The 23,205-nt window shown below is 46.5% G+C and overlaps 1 protein-coding gene across 1 annotated transcript in view; it reads right to left on the bottom strand.

Annotated features, from left to right (window-relative positions):
* The window catches only part of ppp1r9a (protein phosphatase 1, regulatory subunit 9A), a 146,731-nt gene that overhangs the window by 40,179 nt on the left and 83,347 nt on the right, over nucleotides 1-23,205 (bottom strand). Inside the window, exons 5-6 of the mRNA XM_038966459.1 lie at nucleotides 22,930-23,034; nucleotides 2,889-3,024 (exon numbers count right to left, since the gene is read on the bottom strand). Coding sequence (XP_038822387.1) covers nucleotides 2,889-3,024; nucleotides 22,930-23,034 — 241 coding nt within the window. The remainder of the gene's footprint in view (nucleotides 1-2,888; nucleotides 3,025-22,929; nucleotides 23,035-23,205) is intronic.

Genomic DNA, 23,205 nt, shown 5'->3' with positions numbered 1-23,205 from the left:
TCTCTATTCACCCCATTCTCTGTTAACCCCATCTAGTCACCCCATTCTCTATTCACTCCATCTAGTCACCCCATCCTCTATTCACCCCATCTAGTCAACCCATTCTCTAGTCACCCCATCCTCTATTCACCCCATCCTCTATTAAACCCATCTATTCACCCCGTTCTCTATTAACCCCATCTAGTCACCCCATTCTCTATTCACCCCATCTAGTCACCCCATTCTCTATTAACCCCATCTATTCACCCCATTCTCTATTCACCCCATTCTCTATTCACCCCATTCTATATTCACCCCATTCTCTATTCACCCCATTCTCTATTCACCCCATTCTCTATTCACCCCATCTATTCACCCCGTTCTCTATTCACCCCATTCTCCATTCACCCCGTTCTCCATTCACCCCGTTCTCCATTCACCCCATTCTCTATTCACCCCATTCTCCATTCACCTCATTCTCTATTCACCCCATTCTCTATTCAACCTATTCACCCTGTTCAGCCCATTTGATATTCACCCTATTCAGGCCCTGGTCAAAAGTAGTGCACTATATAGGGAATAGGGTGCCACTTAGGACACATGTTAAGCCTTACAGCCTGACAGCACACAGTGTAATGAGTTACCATTACTAATCCTTTACTAATACGTTTCACATTCCTACAGAATCCATACCTACACTAGGCAGTCAAAACTGTACTGGGGAATCCACACTGAATTATAACTAGCAAAACATCAATTCCTTCACGCATAACCGACATGGTAAACAATTATGAATTATTTAGGATGATCTATGCTCTGCAATAAAATGAGAGCATTAATATTAATATCTCTATAAATATTAGATTACGTTCCCACCACATGGCAAATTATTCATCCTAAACGCAGCATGGGACTGGTAATATCAGACAGCTGTGGAGATTTTGGTTTGGTTTGATCCCAGGACATAAACAGACATGCCATACAACCCTCTGAGTCACAACAATCAATCCACCAATGAATGACAAACAATGAAGAAAAAAAAAAAAGAAGGTATCTTTGAAATCATCACACAGACATACTGTACAGTATAGACATACCCGCATGCACCAGACCAGAGCCTATAGGCTATGTATCACTCTGCCCAGATACATGGTAATTAACCTGACGTCTCTTCTCTCTAAATGGGGATTTAATAAAGACCCTCAGCCTCGGTGCCATGGCAACGCGCAATCCATTAAGGAAATGGCCCTTGTCTGATGCATGGAAACAAATCAGGCCTGAATGAATGGAGGAGGCAGACAGACAGACAGACAGACAGATGGAGGGAGAGAGGGATAGAGATAGAGAGGGAGGAAGAAAGGAAGAGAGAGAGAGAGAGAAAGAAAGAGAGAGATCTGGAGAGAGGGAAGGAGGGAGGGGGGGGGAAAGAGAGAGATCTGGAGAGAGGGAGGGGGAGAAAGAGAGAGAGATCTGGAGAGAATGGAGGGAGGGGGGAGAAAGAGAGATATCTGGAGAGGGAGGGGGGAGAAAGAGAGAGAGATCTGGAGGGAAGGAGGGAGGGAGGGAGGGAGGGAGGGAGGGAGGGAGGGAGGGAGGGAGGGAGGGAGGGGAGGGAGGGAGGGGGGGGAAAGAGAGTGATCTGGAGAGAGGGCGGGAGGGGGGAGAAAGAGAGAGATCTGGGGAGGGAGGGAGGGAGGGAGGGAGGGAGGGAGGGAGGGAGGGAGGGAGGGAGGGAGGGAGAGAAAGAGAGAGAGATCTGGAGAGAGGGAGGGGGGAGAAAGAGAGAGAGAGATCTGGAGAAAGAGTGGGAGGGAGGGAGGGAGCGGGGAAGAGAGAGAGATCTGGAGAGAGGGAGGGGGGAGAAAGAGAGAGAGAGATCTGGAGAAAGAGTGGGAGGGAGGGAGGGAGCGGGGAAGAGAGAGATCTGGAGAGAGGGAGGGGGGAGAGAAAGATCTGGAGAGAGGGAGGGAGGGGAGGAGAAAGAGAGAGCGATCTGCAGAGAGGGAGGGGGTAGAAAGAGAGAGAAATCTGGAGAGAGGGAGGTGGGGAGAAAGAGAGAGAGATCTGGAGAGAGTGAGAGGGAGGGAGGGGAAGAGAGAGAGAGACGGGTGGCCTTATTGTCCTCCAGCCTCCTGACCCACTAATAATGAGAGAATGGGCTTTAGTGTGTACTAGAACAAACACAGGCAGGAAAACATGTTGGCTGAGAGAGAGAGTTGCCATTGAGTGTTTTTTAACAACCACAGACGCTCAAACACTTTATAACACACCTAGAGGCTTGTTATAATGTGAACAGCCACATTATTCTTGAGCTATGTTTCGCTACGCCTGATTTTCCATTATCACAACCCCAACTCATGACCAAGATTGACCTGCGGCAGCCATTGCAATGTTGGAGAACGGGATTGGAGTGCAGTGTGACCACACAGGTCTGCGTGCAGTGTGACCACACAGGTCTGCGTGCAGTGTGACCACACAGGTCTGAGTGCAGTGTGACCACACAGGTCTGAGTGCAGTGTGACCACACAGGTCTGAGTGCAGTGAAACAGAACTGGGGCCATATCAAACTTCTCAGAATAAGAGTACTGATCCAGCATCAACACCCCCCCCCTCTTTCCATACGTATTCATCCTAATCTAAAAGGCAAAACTGATCCTAAATCAGCAATCCTACTTTGAGATGCTTACAGGCCCTGATCAGTAGAAGAGTGTACAAGCATTTCGCTACACTTGCATTAACATCTGCTAACCATGTGTATGTGACCAATACAATTTGATTTGATTTGATTAGTGATTCAGTAAGTTAGCCATTGTTGTAGAATGAGTTAATAAAACTGTATGGGATTTGATTGGCCACACTAACAGGTGTATCAGTAGCAGGGTGAGACAGCGGGGCAGTAGGCTACCCACCTCATCATCGTACTGGGCATACTGGGCATACTGCTGCTCCAGCATCTCTCTCTGTCTCCTCTCCTGCTCCAGAGTCTGTTGGATCAGAGCAGCCACCTCGCTCACCTGGCCCGGACGCTCTCGACCAATCACAAACCTGGAAACGGACAGCAACAGCCAATCAGCAAGAGCATACCGGGGGTGTTAAACATTCACATAATGAAGAATCATTGGATAATAGATTGGAAAAATAACTGCTGTCACATAACTGCTGTCACAGAAGTGCTGACTTTACAATACACTGAAACACTGTGCATGTTGGTTTACTGAGGAATGAGAGCTTCACTTCAATACACCTCTTGCAGTGACTTTTTCTCTTTCATTTATCAGCTTAACTAAACATGACTAAACTTTCTCTGTCCTAATTTGACACTGTTTATTTGTTTGTGTGTTGATTGAGGCTGTAACAGGCAGTCTGTGCGATTGGCAGGGACTTAACGGCAGGATCTGACTATAGGGGAGTAGAGGCGGGGAGGGGGAAGGTGGCTTTCAGCAGTAACACAGTGACGTGACAAATGTCATGCAGCCCTCCAGGGTGGAATGTGCACGTCAGGCACTGGCACAGGCTCAGGGTTACAGCTGTACCAGCCGTTCTCTCACACCCTACCCCACCACACCCTACCCTACCCTATCAAACCCTACCCTACCCAACCCGACCATACCATACCCTACCAAACCCTACCCTACCAATACCCTACCCTACCGTACCCTATCATACCCCACCCCGCCATACCTTACCATACCCTACCATACTCTACCATACCATACCCCACCCTACCATACCCTACCATACTCCACCATACCCCACCCCACTCTATCCTACCCTACCCTACCATACTCTACCATACTCTACCATACTGTAACCCACCCTACCATACCCTACCATACTCTACCACACCCCACCCTACCATACCATACTCTACCATACCCCACCGTACCCTACCATACCATACTATGCCATACCCTACCATACCCTACAATACTCTACCATACCCTACCATACACTACCATACCCCCAACCTACCCCACCCTACCATATCCTACCATGCCCCGCCGCACCCTACCATACCCTACCATACCCTACCATACTCTACCATACCCCCAACCTACCCCACCCTACCATACCCTACCATACCCCACTCCACCCTACCATACCCTACCACACCCTGCCATACCCTACCATACTCTACATTACCCTACCATACTCTACATTACCCTACCATACCCTGCCATACCCTACCATACTCTACATTACCCTGCCATGCTCTACATTACCCTACCCCACCCTACCATACCCTACCATACTCTACATTACCCTACCCCACTCTACCATTTTTTAAATTATTTTTTATTTCACCTTTATTTAACCAGGTAGGCTAGTTGAGAACAAGTTCTCATTTACAACTGCGACCTGGCCAAGATAAAGCAAAGCAATTCGACACATACAACAACACAGAGTTACACATGGAATAAACAAAACATACAGTCAATAATACAGTAGAAAAATAAGTCTATATACAATGTGTCACGTCCTGACCATAGTGCTTATGTGTTTTGCTTGTTTTAGTGTTGGTCAGGACGTGAGCTGGGTGGGCATTCTATGTTGTGTGTCTAGTTTGTCTGTTTCTGTGTTCGGCCTAATATGGTTCTCAATCAGAGGCAGCTGTCTATCGTTGTCCCTGATTGAGAATCATATATAGATGGCTTGTTTTGTGTTGGGATTTTGTGGGTGGTTGTTTCCTGTCTCTGTGTTTTGTCTGCACCAGAAAGGACTGTATCGGTAAGCCACGTTTGTTATTTTGTAGTTTGTAAGTGTTCACGTTTTCGTCTGTCATTAAATATGTTGAACACGGAATACGCTGCGTCTTGGTCCGATCCCTGCTACACCTCCTCTTCAGACGAAGAGGAGGAAGGCTGCCGTTACACAATGTGAGCAAATGAGGTGAGATAAGGGAGGTAAAGGCAAAAAAGGCCATGGTGGCGAGGTAAATACAATATAGCAAGTAAAACACTGGAAATGTAGATTTGCAGTGGAAGAATGTGCAAAGTAGAGATATAAATAATGGGGTGCAAAGGAGGAAAATAAATAAATAAATAAATACAGAAAGGGGAAGAGGTAGTTGTTTGGGCTAAATTATAGATGGGCTATGTACAGGTACAGTAATCTGTGCGCTGCTCTGACAGCTGGTGCTTAAAGCTAGTGAGGGAGATAAGTGTTTCCAGCTTCAGAGATTTTTGCAGTTTGTTCCAGTTATTGGCAGCAGAGAATTTGAAGGAAAGACGACCAAAGGAGGAATTGGCTTTGGGGGTGAGCAGTGAGATATACCTGCTGGACAGCGTGCTATGAGTGGGTGCTGCTATGGTGACCAGTGAGCTGAGATAAGGCAGGGCTTTACCTAGCAGAGACTTGTAGATAACCTGTAGCCAGTGGGTTTGGCGACGAGTATGAAGCGAGGGCCAACCAACGAGAGCGTACAGGTCGCAATGGTGGGTAGTGTATGGGGCTTTGGTGACAAAACGGATGGCACTGTGATAGACTGCATCCAGTTTGTTGAGTAGAGTGTTGGAGGCTATTTTATAGATGACATCACCGAAGTCCAGGATCGGTAGGATAGTCAGGTTTACGAGGGTATGTTTGGCAGCATACCCTACCATACTCTACCGTACCCTACCATACCCCACCCCACCCTACCATACCATACTCTACCATTCCCTACCATACAATACTCTACCATACCCTACCCCACCCTACCATACCTTCCTCTACCATACTCTACCATACCATACCCTACCATACCCCACCCCACCCTACCATACCATACTCTACCATTCCCTACCATACAATACTCTACCATACCCTACCCCACCCTACCATACCATACACCACCCTACACTACCATACCCTACCCTACCATACCCCACCCTACACTACCATACCCTACCATACCCCACCCTCCACTACCATACCCTACCATACCCCACCCTACACCACCATACCCTACCATACCCCACCCTACACTACCATACCCTACCCTACAATCCTCTACCATACCCTACCATACCCCACCCTACCATACACTACCATTCCCTACCATACCCCACCCTACCCCACCCTACCATACCCTACCATACACTACCATTCCCTACCATACCCCACCCTACCATACCCTACCATACACTACCATTCCCTACCATACCCCACCCTACACTACCATACCATCCTCTACCATACCCTACCATACCCTACCCTACCATACCATACCCCACCCTACACTACCATACCCTACCATACCCTACCATACCATACCATACCCCACCCTACACTACCATTCCCTACCATACCCCACCCTACCATACCCTACCATACACTACCATTCCCTACCATACCCCACCCTACACTACCATACCATCCTCTACCATACCCTACCATACCATACCATACCATACCCCACACTACCATTCCCTACCATACCCTACACTACCATACCATCCTCTACCATACCCTACCATACCCTACCATACCCTACCATACCATACCCCACCCTACACTACCATACCCTACCATACCCCACCCTACACTACCATACCCTACCATACCCCACCCTACACTACCATACCCTACCATACCATCCGCTACCATAGCCTACCATACCATCCTCTACCCTACCGCACTCTACCATACCCCACCCTACACTACCATACCCTACCATACCCCTCCCTACACTACCATACCCTACCATACCATCCTCCACCATACCCTACCATACCATCCTCTACCATACCCTACCATACCCCACCCTACACTACCATACCCTACCATACCCCACCCTACACTACCATACCCTACCATACCCCACCCTACACTACCATACCATCCTCAACCATACCCCTCCCTACACTACCATACCCTACCATACCATCCTCTACCATACCCTACCATACCCCACCCTACACTACCATACCCTACCATACCCCACCCTACACTACCATACCCTACCATACCCCTCCCTACACTACCATACCCTACCATACCATCCTCTACCATACCATCCTCTACCATACCCCACCCTACACTACCATACCCTACCATACCCCACCCTACACTACCATACCCTACCATACCATCCTCTACCATACCCTACCATACCCCACCCTACACTACCATACCCTACCATACCCCACCCTACACTACCATACCCTACCATACCATCCTCAACCATACCCTATCATACTCCACACTACACTACACTACCATACCCTACCATCCTCTACCATACCCTACCCCACCCTACCATACTCTACCATACCCTACCCCACCCTACTATACCCTACCATACCCTACCATACTCTACCATACCCCACCCTACACTACCATACCATCCTCTACCATACCCCACCCTACCATACCCTACCATACCCCACCCTGACCTACCATACCCCACCCTACCATACCCCACACTACCATGCCATACCCCACCCTACCCTACCCCACACTACCATACCATACCCCACCCTACCCTACCCCACCCTGCCATACCCTACCATACCATACCAGCTGCTCAAGTTCAACACTGTTTAACATCTACATTAATGAATTGGCAAAAACATTAGAAGAATCTGCAGCACCTGTTCTCACCTTACACAACACTGAAATCAAGTGTCTGCTGTACGCAGATGACCTGGTGCTGTGGTCTCCCACTAAGGAGTTACAGCAGCACCTAGATCATCTGCACAGGTTCTGTTAGACCTGGGTTCTGACAGATAACCAAAAAAAAACGAATCGAATATTCCAAAAGAGGTCCGGAAATCAGGATCACAAACATCAATTCTATTTGGACACAGTTCTATTAGAACACACTAAATATCTAAACTAAATATCAGCAACACAGGTAGCTTTCACATGGCTGTGAACGAGCTGAGAGACAAAGCAAGAAGAGCATTCTGTGTCATTATAAGCAACATTAAAATGGAAATTCCAATTAGAATCTGGCTCAAAATGGCAGCGAAGTATGGGGTCCCCTCTCTAACAATGAATTTACCAAATGGGACAAACATCTAATCAAAATACTGCATGCAGAGTTTTGAAGTGCAAAGAAAACCTCCAAATAACTCATGTAGAGCAGAATTGGGCCAATAGCCCTCCTTATTAGAATAGAACATATAAGCATCCCTGAAACATATCATCACACAGCCCTACAATGTCAAGAGATGAAACAAGAGAAGAGTCCCCTCAGCCGGTTCTGATGCTCAGATCACTAGCCCAAACCAACTACATAGAGCCTCAGGACAGCACTCACCTATTGGAAAGACACCACAAAAAATCTAAGTCAACTTCAATGATATTTGTCTCTAAACAGACAGTACATGGTAGCAGACTATCTGACCACTGTGACTGATAGAAAACTGAGGAAAACACTGACTAGGTACAGACTCAGTGAGCAGTCTGGCTATAGAGACTGGTCGTCACAGGCATTCTCATTAATATTGTTGTTGTATTTGCTGTTAGTGGTAATCCCATTTCCACTACTACTATTATTAGGAACATTCACCTTTTAATTAATCCACTTTGTCCAGTTTATAACAACATTGAAGGTATATATTTATTCTGGCAGTATCTTGCTAACTCTGACTCAAACCTCCAAAACCCAAATCCAGTGTTTGGGATGGTCTTTATGTCATTCAGTAATAGATTTGTGAACGCCAGGTCACCTCTTCCCATGTTCGCTCTCTACCAACCAGTATACAGGAGGCAAAAACACATCTTTGGTTTCTCTCTCGTTTACTCCAAGATGGATCCCTCTATCTCAGCGGGAGAGCATATTTGACTGAGTCTCTAATCATCCGGAGTGGGCACGCTGATTACAGAACTACAGTGCTATACGCTCCACAGTCCAGAGGCTAACGTTGAGCTACATCTAAAGCAACAACAGAGAGGAATCACAATCACGGCCATCTCTCCATCTAGCAGCTGACCTGGAAACAGTTTCTGCATTCCCGGAGAAGCAACATGCAGGGGGGTTCCACCCTGCCTCCCACTGCTCTGGGAACAACAGCCATAATGCAGAGAACGTGTCTAGTCCATTAGGAGCTGCTATGTTGACAGACACGGGCTGCTTCTCTAATGGCACACTATTCCCTTCCCTTACTGCTTTTGACGAGGGCCCATAGGGCTCTGGTCAAAAGTAGTGCACTACATAGGCAATAGGGTGCCATGTGGGACGCACAGGGTTAGGGATTTGAGGGATGTCCGCACTTAACTTCCTCACACAACGGATATGCCCTCTGTCAACCATTGTAGGATGTTAGTTTCATATTGTGCTGTGTTTTAATATCTGGCTCATAAATATAGATGGTTCTTCTTTTTTTACCATAATGCGATTATGGTTTCATGTGGTGACCAGTGAAATCTTACTCGTATGGTTTCAGAGACCTGGATGATGTCGTAAGTCAGGGTTAAATTGAGTTGAAATGGCAAATCTGGGACACAGGGTGATCAAACCCAGGGAGGAGAGAGAGAGGGAGAGAGATTTACTGAACAGGAGGAAGAAGAGAGTGAATGAAAAAGGAGAGATAGAGAGGAGAGAAGAGGAGAGAACAGATCAGAAGAGAAGAAGTGAGAAGAGAGAAAGAAGGAAAATGTGTGTTATTTTTCACTTTCTCTCTTAGCTGCTGTTCATGCTTCAATCAATATTGTTTCAGTAAACAGCTGCTTGGGGAACAATATGCTGCAATAGAGTTTGACACATCCTTCCTCTCCAGCCCTCATCACCATTCACACCATTAAGCAGATATGGCTTCCCTAATAATGGCACCCTATTCCCTATAGGGCTCTGGTCAAAAGTAGTGCACTATATAGGGACTAGGGTGTCATTCGGTACACAAGTCCCTGAGAGATTGCAGCGGCAGTATGGAATCAATAGAATTCCATTTGTAATATTTACAATAATATAAGAGAGGACAAAAAGAGCAAAAGAGGGAGGGAGGGGACTGAAAGAGAGAGGGAGAGTGAGAGAGAGAGGGAGAGAGAGAGGACTGAAAGAGAGGGGGAGAGAGAGGACTGAAAGAGAGAGGGAGAGAGAGAGGACTGAAAGAGAGAGGGAGAGAGAGAGAGGACTGAAAGAGAGCGATAGAGAGGACTGAAAGAGAGAGGGAGAGAGAGGACTGAAAGAGAGAGGGAGAGAGAGGACTGAAAGAGAGAAAGAGAGAGAGGACTGAAAGAGAGAGGGAGAGAGAGGACTGAAAGAGAGAAAGAGAGAGAGGACTGAAAGAGTGAAAGAGAGAGGACTGAAAGAGAGAGGGAGAGACATAGGGGAGAGAAAGAGAGAGGGAGAGAGAGGACTGAAAGAGAGAGGGAGAGAGAGGACTGAAAGAGAGAGGGAGAGAGAGGACTGAAAGAGAGAAAGAGAGAGGACTGAAAGAGAGAAAGAGAGAGGACTGAAAGAGAGAAAGAGAGAGGACTGAAAGAGAGAAAGAGAGAGGACTGAAAGAGAGAAAGAGAGGACTGAAAGAGAGAGGGAGAGAGAGGACTGAAAGAGAGAAAGGACTGAAAAAGAGAGGGAGAGAGAGGACTGAAAGAGAGAAAGAGAGAGGACTGAAAGAGAGAAAGAGAGAGGACTGAAAGAGAGAAAGAGAGAGGACTGAAAGAGAGAGGGAGAGAGAGGACTGAAAGAGAGAGGGAGAGAGAGGACTGAAAGAGAGAAAGAGAGAGGACTGAAAGAGGACTGAAAGAGTGAAAGAGAGAGGACTGAAAGAGAGAGGGAGAGACATAGGGGAGAGAAAGAGAGAGGGAGAGAGAGGACTGAAAGAGAGAGGGAGAGAGAGGACTGAAAGAGAGAAAGAGAGAGAACTGAAAGAGAGAGGGAGAGAGAGGACTGAAAGAGAGAAAGAGAGAGGACTGAAAGAGAGAGGACTGAAAGAGAGAGGGAGAGAGGACTGAAAGAGAGAAAGAGAGAGGACTGAAAGAGAGAGGGAGAGAGAGGACTGAAAGAGAGAAAGAGAGAGGACTGAAAGAGAGAAAGAGAGAGGACTGAAAGAGAGAGGGAGAGAGAGGACTGAAAGAGAGAAAGAGAGAGGACTGAAAGAGTGAAAGAGAGAGGACTGAAAGAGAGAGGGAGAGACATAGGGGAGAGAAAGAGAGAGGGAGAGAGAGGACTGAAAGAGAGAGGGAGAGAGAGGACTGAAAGAGAGAGGGAGAGAGAGGACTGAAAGAGAGAGGGAGAGAGAGGACTGAAAGAGAGAAAGAGAGAGGACTGAAAGAGAGAGGGAGAGAGAGGACTGAAAGAGAGAGGGAGAGAGAGGACTGAAAGAGAGAAAGAGAGAGGACTGAAAGAGAGAGGGAGAGAGAGGACTGAAAGAGAGAAAGAGAGAGGACTGAAAGAGAGAAAGAGAGAGGACTGAAAGAGAGAAAGAGAGAGGACTGAAAGAGAGAGGGAGAGAGGACTGAAAGAGAGAAAGAGAGAGGACTGAAAGAGAGAGGGAGAGAGAGGACTGAAAGAGAGAGAGAGAGAGAGAGGACTGAAAGAGAGAGGGAGAGAGAGAGGACTGAAAGAGAGAGGGAGAGAGAGAGGACTGAAAGAGAGAGGGAGAGAGAGAGGACTGAAAGAGAGAGGGAGAGAGAGAGGACTGAAAGAGAGAGGGAGAGAGAGAGGACTGAAAGAGAGAGGGAGAGAGAGGACTGAAAGAGAGAAAGAGAGAGGACTGAAAGAGAGAAAGAGAGAGGACTGAAAGAGAGAAAGAGAGAGGACTGAAAGAGAGAAAGAGAGAGGACTGAAAGAGAGAGAGATATAAACGCGTCCGCATGCTTCTCAGACAAAACAGTTCGGAAGAGTTTGTGCATATATTATGACGCCATTTTGTGATGTTTTTCTTAGTTTTGGACTTCGGTAAGGCTTTTTCCGGCTGTTCGGACACACACATTTTTTTCTTGATGCCAGTCAAAGTTCAGGAGCCGAAGTCAATGCCCCTTCTTTCGCGATTAGTCAACTGTAGGGATTCTTCAATAAAGTCTTTGTTGTCATTCAATGAGAGGCGACTTGTTTTCATGCACGTTTTACATTGAGAAATAATGTACCAAACATCTTAGTTAGATTAGACTAAGATCTCCGCTGCAAAAACGTCAAAATCTTAGATGAATTCTGACTATTTTGAGGAAGTGTATACTGGCTACGGCGTCTCAGAATGGCCAAACAGTACTATTGCCGTTTTTTTCACATTTTTCAAGCGAAGGTCTTTTGAGTATGCGAGCACACTCATTCGGTACACCTAGCCGACTTCGGCTAGCCGCCTGCCTAACTGAAGCATGCTGGGAGGGGGGTTATTAATAAAGCACTTCTCTTCCATGCTGTGCTCTTCTATTGTTTGGGAGAAGAGTGCTCTGCTCTGTGGAGCGGAGGCCTGCTGTCCACTGCTCCTCTCTCACAATGATACATTCTTCCCAGACATATTTCCACTCTATTTACATTATGCTAATGTAGCATGAGTGGGGGTCCGGCAAAACTTTTTTCACATGCAGTCTATGTTCTGTGTTTGTGTAGCAGTTTTGGTGGTCTGCAGTTTGAAAACAAACAGTGCGTTGGGTTAAGTTTGGAGACAAAATGGCCCCTTTTTCTCTATAAGGCAAAACATAATGTAAACAGCACTTTCTCAGTGAGCTCAGAGCTTAAGAGAAAAGGTTCTGTAAGAGAATCACAGTTAGGGGGACACATACATAATGTTTTATGTGCAGAAAGAACAACTATACGACAGACTACTGTAGCTGTACACTGAGTTATGCTCCTCTAAGAAATGCTATAGAGGGAAGGAATGTAGTGTGGAAACCTACAAAAAAACAATTAGCCAACAACAAATTCAATCCCTTTTAGACAACTTCCTGGACAAAACATTCCACTGTAATAGTGAAGGTGTAAACCTGACAGTAGAAAGCCTAAATAGTATATTTGACCTTTCAGCTTCTCTATCAAATCTAAACATTTCAAGCAGACGACCTAAGAAAATAAACAATAATGACAAATGGTTTAATGAAGAATGCAAAAATCTAAGAAAGGAATTGAGGAACGTGTCCATCCCAAAAAACAGAGACCCAGAAAACCTGAGTCTACACCTGCACTATTGCGAAACACTAAAACACTACAGAAATACACTACGAAAAGAGAAAGAACAGCACGTCAGAAATCAGCTCAATGTAATTGAAGAATCCATAGAATCTAACCACTTCTGGGAAAATTGGAACACACTAAACAACGTCTACTGCGATGTATGGATAAACCACTTCTCCAATCTTATTGGCTCTATAGCAAAGAACAAACAGCAAAAACATATACAAATCTTAGAGTCAACTATTAAAGACTACCAGAACCCTCTGGATTCTCCAATTACATTGAATGAACTACAGGACAATCTGAAATAAACAGTAAAAATTACACTCAGTTTTAAAAGAATATAGACATTTCAAATGTTATATTATTGGCTATGTACAGTGTTGTAACGATGTGTATGAAAGGGAAAATAAATTAACAGATAAAAATAGGTTGTATTTACAATGTTGTTTGTGCTTGTAACGGCATTCCTCTTCCTCTTCATACGAAGAGGAGGAGTAGTGATTTGACCAAAGTGCAGCGGGTTGTGAATACATAATGATTTATTAAAGCAAACGATGAAACACGAAAACAAACACTTGGAAGGATTTTACAAAATAACAAAACGGAGTAGACAGACCTGGACATGGAACTTACATAAAATACACGCAGAACTCACGAACAGGAACAGACTACATAAACCGAGACAGTCCCGTGTGGCGCGACAAACACTGACGAAAATCACCCACAAACAAACAGTGAGAACAACCTACCTTAATATGACTCTCAATCAGAGGAAACGTCAAACACCTGCCTCTAATTGAGAGCCATACCAGGCAACCCAAAACCAACATAGAAACAGAAAACATAGACTGCCCCCACCCAAACTCACGCCCTGACCAATAAACACATACCAAACAACAGAAAACAGGTCAGGAACGTGAACAGAACCCCCCCCTCAAGGTCGAACTCCGGGCGCACCCCTACAACTCAAGGGGAGGGTCTGGGTGGGCATCTGTCCGCGGTGGCGGCTCCGGCGGTGGACGAGGACACCACTCCACCACTGTCTTTGTCCCCCTCCTTAGCGTCCTTTGAGTGGCGACCCTCGCCCCCGACCATGGTCCAGGAACCTTCACTAAGGCCCTCCTACATAGAGGAGACAGCTCAGGACAGAGAGGTAGCTCGGACAGAGAGGTAGCTCAGGACAAGAGGTAGCTCAGACAGAGAGGTAGCTCAGGACAGAGAGGTAGTGCTTAGGACAGAGGGACAACTCTGTACTAATGGCAGCTCCGGACTAGTGGCAGCTCCGGACTGAGTGGCAGCTCATGACTGTAGGGCAGCTCATGACTGTAGGGCACTCATGAGCTGGAGGGCACTCATGACTGGAGGGCAGCTCATGACTGGAGGGCAGCTCATGACTGGAGGGCAGCTCATGACTGAAGGGCAGCTCATGACTAGGGCAGCTCATGATGGAGGGCATCTCATGACTGGAGGGCAGCTCATGACTGCGGAGGGCAGCTCATGACTGGAGGGCAACTCATGACTGGAGGGCAGCTCATGACTGGAGGGCAGCTCATGACTGAAGGGCAGCTCATGACTGTAGGGCAGCTCCTGACTGTAGGGCAGCTCCTGACTGGCTGGCGGCTCTGGCAGCTCCTGACTGTCTGGCGGTTCTGGCAGCTCCTGACTGGCTGGCGGATCTGGCAGCTCCTGACTGGCTGGCGGATCTGGCAGCTCCTGACTGGCTGGCGGCTCTGGCAGCTCCTGACTGACGGACGGCTCTAGCAGCTCCTGACTGACGGACGGCTCTAGCAGCTCCTGACTGACGGACGGCTCTAATGGCTCGGAACAGACGGGCGGCTCAGAAGGCGCTGGGCAGACGGATGGCTCAGAAGGCGCTGGGCAGACGGATGGCTCGAAGGCGCTGGGCAGACGGATGGCTCAGACGGCGCTGGGCAGACGGATGGCTCAGAAGGCGCTGGGCAGACGCGATGGCTCAGACGGCGCTGGGCAGACGATGGCTCAGAGGCGCTGGCAGACGGATGGCTCAGACGGCGCTGGGCAGACGGATGGCTCAGACGGCGCTGGGCAGACGATGGCTCAGACGGCGCTGGGCAGACAGATGCTAGACGGCGCGTGCAACAGATGGCTCAGACGGCGCTGGGCAGACAGATGGCTCAGACGGCGCTGGGCAGACGGATGGCTCAGACGGCGCTGGGCGACGGATGCTCAGACGGCGCTGGGCAGACGGATGGCTCAGATGGCGCTGGGCAGACGGATGGCTCAGAAGGCGCTGGGCAGACGGATGGCTCAGAAGGCGCTGGGCAGACAGATGGCTCAGAAGGCGCTGGGCAGACAGATGGCTCAGACGGCGCTGGGCAGACAGATGGCTCAGATGGCACTGGGCAGACGGATCTCTCTGACCCGCTGAGGCGCACAGTAGGCCTGGTGCGTGGTGCCGAAACTGGAGGCACTGAGCTTGAGACACGCACCACAGGAAGAGTGCGTGGAGGAGGAACAGGACTCTGGAGACGCACTGGAAGCCTGGTGCGTGGTGTAGGCACTGGTGGTACTGAGCTGGGGCGGGAAGGTGGCGCCGGATATACCGGACCGTGTAGGCGTACTGGCTCCCTTGAGCACTGAGCCTGCCAACCTTACCTGGTTGCATGCTCCCGTAGCCGTCCAGTGCGGGGAGGTGGAATAACCCGCACTGGCTGTGTTGGCGAACCGGGGACACCATGCGTAAGGCTGGTGCCATGTACACCGGCCGAGGAGACGTACTGGAGGCCAGATATGTTGAGCCGGCTTCATGGCACTTGCTCAATGCTCACTCTAGCCCGGCTAGTGCGGGGAGGTGGAATAACCCGCACCGGGTTATGAACACGTACAGGAGACACCGTGCGCTCTACTGCGTAACATGGTGTCTGCCCGTACTCTCGCTCTCCACGGTTAGCCTGGGAAGTTGGCGCAGGTCTCCTACCTGACTTCGCCACACTACCCTTTAGCCCCCCCCCCCCAAGACATTTTTGGGTTGTACTTGCGGGCTTCCAGCCTTGCTTCCGTGCTGCCTCCTCATATCGTCGCCTCTCCGCTTTAGATGCCTCCAGCTCCGCCTTGGGACGGCGACACTCCTCTGGCTCTGCCCAGGTCCGTCCTTCTCCGTCCAGAATCTCTTCCCATGTCCAATCCTCCTTGACCCACTGCTGCTGTCGTTGCTGTCCGTTAACCCGCTGCTTGATCTGGGTTTGGTGGGATTCTGTAACGGCATTCCTCTTCCTCTTCATACGAAAGGAGGAGTAGTGATTTGACCAAAGTGCAGCGGGTTGTGAATACTAATGATTTATTAAATCAAACGATGAAACACGAAAACAAACACTTGGAAGGATTTTACAAAATAACAAAACGGAGTAGACAGACCTGGACATGGAACTTACATAAAATACACCAGAACTCACGAACGAAAACAGACTACATAAACCGAGACAGTCCCGTGTGGCGCGACAAACACTGACACGGACGACAATCACCCACAAACAAACAGTGAGAACAACCTACCTTAATATGACTCTCAATCAGAGGAAACGTCAAACACCTGCCTCTAATTGAGAGCCATACCAGGCAACCCAAAACCAACATAGAACCAGAAAACATAGACTGCCCACCCAAAACTCACGCCCTGACCAATAAACACATACCAAACAACAGAAAACAGGTCAGGAACGTGACAGTGCTCCCTTTTCTTGTGGCAACATGTCACACATCTTGCTGCTGTGATGCACACTGTGGTATTTCACCTCATAGATATGGGAGTTTATCAATGTCTGATTTGTTTTCAAATTCCTTGTGGATCTGTGTAATCTGAGGGAAATATATGTCTCTAATATGGTCATACATTTGGCAGGAAGTTAGGAAGAGCAGCTCTGTTTCCATTCTCATTTTGTGGGCAGTGTGCACATAGCCTGTCTTCTCTTGAGAGCCAGGTGCGATAGCGACCTCTGTACATAGTCAAAGCTTCCTTCATTATGGGTCAGTCACAGTGGTCAGATATTCTGCTACTATGTACTCCCTGTTAAGGGCTAAATAACATTCCAGTTTGTTCAGTTTTTTTGTTGAATCTTTCCAATGTTTCAAGAAATTTTATTTTTGTTTTCTTATGATTTGGTTGGGTCTAATTGTGTTGCTGTCCTGTGGCTCTGTGGGGTCTGTTTGTGTTTGTCAAGAGAGTCCCCTTACAAGCTGGCTGAGGGGACATATCTCCAGGTTCACCTCTCTATAGGTGAGGACTTTGTTATGGAGAATCGCTTCTTTTTAGTTGGTTGTAGAATTGAATTGGTCTTTTCTGGATTTTCATAATTAGCGGGAATCGTCCTAATTCTGCTCTGCAAGAATTATTTGGTGTTTAACGGAAGGTGTTTTTGCAGAATTTTGTATGCGTGAGTCTCAATTTGATGTGTGTCCCATTTAGTGAATTCTTAGTTGGTGAGCTGATCCCAGACCTCACATCCATAGAGGGCAATGGGTTGTATAACTGATTCAAGTCTTTTATGGCAGCTCCTAATTGGGATTCAAATTGTATGTTTATTTTGATGGCGTAGAAGGCCCTTCTTGCCTTGTCTCTTAGATAGCTCACAGCTTTGTGGAAGTTACCTGTGGCGCTGATGTTTAGGCCGAGGTGTGTATAGTTCTTTGTGTGCTCTAGGGCAACGGTGTCGAGATAGAATTTTGTATTTGTTGTCCTGGCAACTGGACCTTTTTTGGAACACCAATTCTAGGTGGAATTCCACTTGCTTCGGCAATGCAAACACGTTTCCCATGCCAATAAAGCCCTTTTAATTGAATTGAGAGAGGGCAATAGAAAGAGACTGGGAGGTAGAGAGAGGGGAAAGAGGGAGAGAGAGAGAGAGAGAGAGAGGGGAGAGAGGGGGGGGGAGGAGAGGGGAGACTGCGAGAGAGACAGAGCGAGAGAGAGAGAGAGAAGACAGGCTATGTGCCCACTGCCCACAAAATGAGGTAGAAACAGAGCTGCTCTTCCTAACCTCCTGCCAAATGTATGACCATATTAGAGACACATATTTCCCTCAGATTACACAGATCCACAAAGAATTCAAAAACAAATGCAATTTTGATAAACTCCCATATCTATTAGGTGAAATTCCACAGTGTTCCATCACAGCAGCAAGATGTGTGACCTGCTGCCACAAGAAAAGGGCAACAAGTGAAGAACAAACACCATTGTAAATACAACCGATATGTATGTTTATTTATTTTCCCTTTTGTACTTTAACTATTTGCACATAATATGACATTTGAAATGTATTGATTCTTTTGGAAATTTTATGAGTGTAATGTTTACTGTTCATTTTTATTGTTTATTTCACATTTTTTAATTATCTACTTCACTTGCTTTGGCAATGGTAACATATGTTTCCCATGCCAATAGATCCCTTACATTGAAATTGAATTGAAGAATAATAGAGAGTGGTAGAGAGGTAGAGAGATAGAGGGAGAGATAGAGAGAGAGAGAGAGAGAGAGAGAGAGAGAGAGAGAGCAATAGAAAGACTGAGCTGTAAAGAGGTAGAGAGATAGAGGTAGAGAGATATAGAGAGTGGTAGAGAGGTTGAGAGATGATAGAGGTAGAGAGGTAGAGAGATAGAGGGAGATATAGAGAGAGAGAGAGCAATAGAAAGACTGAGCTGTAGAGAGAGAGAGATGTAGAGAGTGGTAGAGAGGTGGAGAGATAGAGGGAGAGAGAGAAAGAGAGAGAGAGCAATAGAAAGACTGAGCTGTAAAGAGGTAGAGAGATAGAGGTAGAGAGATATAAAAGTAGAGAGATATAGAGAGTGGTAGAGAGGTAGAGAGGTAGAGAGATAGAGGGAGAGATAGAGAGAGAGAGAGAGAGAGAGAGAGAGAGAGAGCAATAGAACGACTGAGCTGTAAAGAGGTAGAGAGATAGAGGTAGAGAGATATAGAGAGTGGTAGAGAGGTTGAGAGATGATAGAGGTAGAGAGGTAGAGAGATAGAGGGAGATATAGAGAGAGAGAGAGCAATAGAAAGACTGAGCTGTAAAGAGGTAGAGAGAGAGAGATGTAGAGAGTGGTAGAGAGGTGGAGAGATAGAGGTAGAGAGATAGAGAGAGAGAGAGAGAGATAGATGAGCTGAAAGAGTAGAGATAGAATATGAGAATATTTGAAATATATAAAGATTAGAGAATAGTTGAGAGTAAGGGAGAGAGAGATAGATGGAGAGAGAGTAGTAGAGAGAGTAGAGAGATAGGTAAGAGAGAGTAGAAGGAGAGAGTAGATGCAAGAGGTATAGGTAGAGAAGTAGTAGAGTAGAGGAGGTATAGATGTGAGGTAGGTTAGTAAGGTATAGAGTAGATGTAGAGAGGTAGATAGGTAGAGCGTTGAGTTAGAGAGAGGTAGAGATAGTTAGAGAGAGGTAGAGGAGGTAGAGGTAGAGGGTAGAGTAGAGTATAGGTAAGAGGGTGAGAGAGTAGTGTAGAGAGTGAGAGTAGAGATAGAGAGGAGAGTATAGGGTGATAGATATGTAAGATATAGTAGAGATGGGTAAGATGGTAAGAGAGGTAAGAGATGGTAGATAGTAGAGAGAATGGTTAGAGGTGATCAGTAGGAGGTAGGAGTGTAGAGATGTAGAGAGGTAGTAGAGGTAGAAAAGTAGAGAGGTGGATAGAGGTAGATGAAGGTAAGGACTAGTGTATAGAGGTAAGAGAAGAGAGTAGTAGAGAGGTATGAGGGTAGAGAGGTAGGAGACTGAGAGGGTAGAAGAGTAGTTAGAAGGTATAGAGTAGGTAAGAAGGTAGTAGAGGTATGAGAGTAGGGTAGAGAGTAGAGAGAGGTAAGATGAGGAGTTGGATATGATGTAGAAGAGAGGTAGATGAGGTAGAGATTAGAGAGGTAGAGAGATTTAGATAAGGTGTGGAGAATGTATATAGGTTAGAGATGTTAGAGATGTTGGATAGAGGTAGATATATTTACTAAGAGAGGTAGAAATGAGATGGTAGAGAGGCGTATTAGAGGTCTAGAGTTAGAGATTATAGAATATGTTTAGAGAGAGGTAGAGGAGAGTTAGATAGAGGTATAGTATAGGTATAGATAGTTAGATATGTAGAGAAATTTAGAGAGGTATAGAGAGTGTAATAGAGGTGGAGAGATATTGTAGAGTAGGGTAGAGAGTTGGATATAGGTGGAGAGGTAGAATTTATATTGTTAGTATTTAGATAGTTAGAGGATAGGTATATGAGATGTGATATATAGGTTATAGAGAGGTAATAGAGAGTGTAGATGTTTAGATAGGTAGAGAGTTTAGATAGGGTAGGATTATAGTTGGAGATTATTTATAGATTAGAGATGTTGAGATGTATATATTTATTATATTTAGATTCTAGGTAGAGATGATGTGGAGAGTAGTTAGAAGAGGGTAGAGAGGTAATAGGTTAGTAGATTGTAGAGAGTAGTAGGAGGTAGAGATAGGTATATAGGTAGAGAGTAGAAGAGGTAGATGGAGATTTATAGAGGTATATAGATGTAGTAGTAGATTTAATATATTTAGATATGTAGAGAGGTAGAGAGGTAATAGATGTATATTGGAGAGATAGTATAAGTGGATGGTAGAGTTTTGGTTATGAGGGAGGGAAAGAGGAAGGATGAGTTGGGAGGAAGAGTGGCGAGGGAAAGAAAGGGGATAGTTTAATAGGAGAGGACGGGAAGAGAGATTTAGTGTGATGATATGTGGAGAAGACGCGCAGGATAGAAGGATATTAAGGAAGAAGGATGGTAGGGAGGGGGATTATGTGAGTGAGATAAGGATGAGGAAGAAGAAAGGTGGCAGGAGTGGGAGATGAAGTCGTTAAGATGCATTTTGTAGGGGTGGATGGTGAGAAGGAGAGAGGAAATATGTGGGAGGGAAGTAGAGTGAAAAGTGAGGATGAGAGGGGGTTGTGTTGTTTTAGAGAGAAGAGAGGTATAGAGAGGTATAGAGAGGTAGAGAGAGGTATAGAGAGGTAGATAGGGGTAGATAGGTAGAGAGGTATAGAGAGGTAGAGAGAGGTAGAGAGAGGTATAGAGAGGTAGGAGAGGTAGAGAGGTAAGAGAGGTAGAGAGGTCGAGATAGGTAGAGAGAAGGTAGAGAGAGGTAGAAGAGAACGGTAGATGAGAGGTAGAGGAGGTAAGAGTTAGAAGGTAATAGCGGTATAGAGTAGGTAATAGTAGGTAGAGATATGTATAGATAGTGTAGAGATGTAGAGAGGTAGAGAGGTAGAAGTAGATATGTAGAGATAGGTAGAGAAGGTAGAGAGAGGTAGAGATAGTAGAGCGAGGTAAGAGAGTTAGATAGGTAGATATAGGTATGAGAGAGGTGTATGAGCGGTAGATAGGTTAGAGAGTGGAGAGTATTATAGGTATAGAGGTAGAGATATTCTATAGTAGAGGTGATATTAGGTAGTATATTAGAGATAGGTAGAGAGAGTTAGATAGTGTAGATAGGTAGAGAGAGGTAGAGAGATTTATATAGGTAGAGAGAGTTAGAGCGATGAGTAAGAGAGTTAGCTAGGTAGAGAGAGGTAGAGAGAGTAGAGAGAGGTTAGAGAGAGAGTAGAGAGGTAGATATGTAGAGATAGGTAGAGAGAGGTGGAGAGAGGTAGAAGAGAGGTAGAGAGAGTTGTCAGGAGAGGTTAGAGATAGGTAGAGAGAGGTGGAGAGAGTTTAGAGAGGTAAGAGGTAGAGAGTTGAGGTGGATAGATGTATAGAGATGTAGAGAGTAGGTAGAGAATAGGTAGAGAGGTTAGAGAGGTATATAGTTATATGATTTAGAGAGAGGTAGAGAGAGTTAGAAGATGAGTTAGATATAGGTAGAGTTTTATGATTGCTTATAGTTAGAGATATGTAGATATTTCCTAGAGGTAGAGAGGTATATATATGTATCTATAGTTTGATATAGGTAAGAGGTAGATAGTGGAGCGAGTGGAGAGAGGTGTAAGAGAGGTAGAGAGAGGTGAGAGAGAGGTAGAGGAGGACGATAGAGCAGAGAGGATAGAGAGGACTGAAGAGAGAGGTGGAGAGAGGTACTGAGAGAGAAGAGAGAGGATGAAGAGCGAGAGGGAGGAGAGGACTAGTAGAGAGGAGAGAGATGGATGAGAGAGAGAGTAGAGAGACGAAGAGAGAGGTATGAGAGAGGAAGAAGAGGAGAAGGTAGATGAGTGCGAGAGAGATAGGAGAGGCTGAAAGAGAGATAGAGAGAGGACTGAAGAGAGAGGGAGAGATGTAGAGGAGAGGTAGAAGGAGAGGTGTAGAGAGGTATAGAGAGGTAGAAGAGGTAGGAGAGAGGTAGAGAGTGTAGAGAGAGGTGAGAGAGAGGTGGAGAGAGGTATGAGAGATTTAGAGAGAGGTGGAGATAGTATAGGAGGAGGTGAGATAGGTGAGAGCAGGTAGAGAGAGGTAGATATTGTGGAGAATGTAGAGAGGTAGAGAGGTAGAGAGAGGTAGAGAGAGGGGGAGATAGGTGGAGAAGGTAGAGAAGGTAGAGAGAGGTAGAGAGGGTGGAGAGAGAGGTGGAGTAGAGGTAGAAGAGAGGTAATAGGTAAGAGAGAGTGAGAGAGGTATAGAGGTATAGAGAGGTAAGAAGGTAGATAGTGGAGAGAGGTAGACAGGTAAGAGGTAGGAGAGGTGCGAGATGTGGGATAGGTGGAGAGAGGTAGAGAGAGGTAGAGAGAGGTAGAGAGAGGTGGAGAGAGGTGTAGAGAGGTAGAGAGAGGTAGAGTGGTAGAGAGGTAGAGACCCCAGAGTAGGCGCGGTTCTGTCCTTGTTCTCTCATGACCATGACTGCTGTGGTTTATGCCACTTTGTGGTACCTTGGACTCATCTGGATAAAGAAATTAAATATATTGTTTTATGAATGTTACTGTTGGTATTACCTGACCACTCCCTGGGTGTTCCTCAGGACGGAGGCAGCAAAGCTCTGGGTCACTCCCACCAGACTGGTGCCGTCCACCTCCACAATCTGGTCGTTCACCTTGATCCTACGACACAACACACTGAGGTCACATAAAGGTCACACACAGGTTACATAGAGGTTACTGGGCAGTGGCCTGGCTGGTCTAGTGGTAATGCTGCAGCCTACACGTCTGTGGAGTTGCCATAGGCTAAAATCCCTCTTTATCGTTCCTCACAGTTATCCTCTCTCTCTATAG

This window comes from Salvelinus namaycush, chromosome 27, assembly GCF_016432855.1.
Source record: "Salvelinus namaycush isolate Seneca chromosome 27, SaNama_1.0, whole genome shotgun sequence".
Taxonomy (NCBI): domain Eukaryota; kingdom Metazoa; phylum Chordata; class Actinopteri; order Salmoniformes; family Salmonidae; genus Salvelinus; species Salvelinus namaycush.
This window is presented reverse-complemented; position numbering and strand designations above follow the sequence as displayed.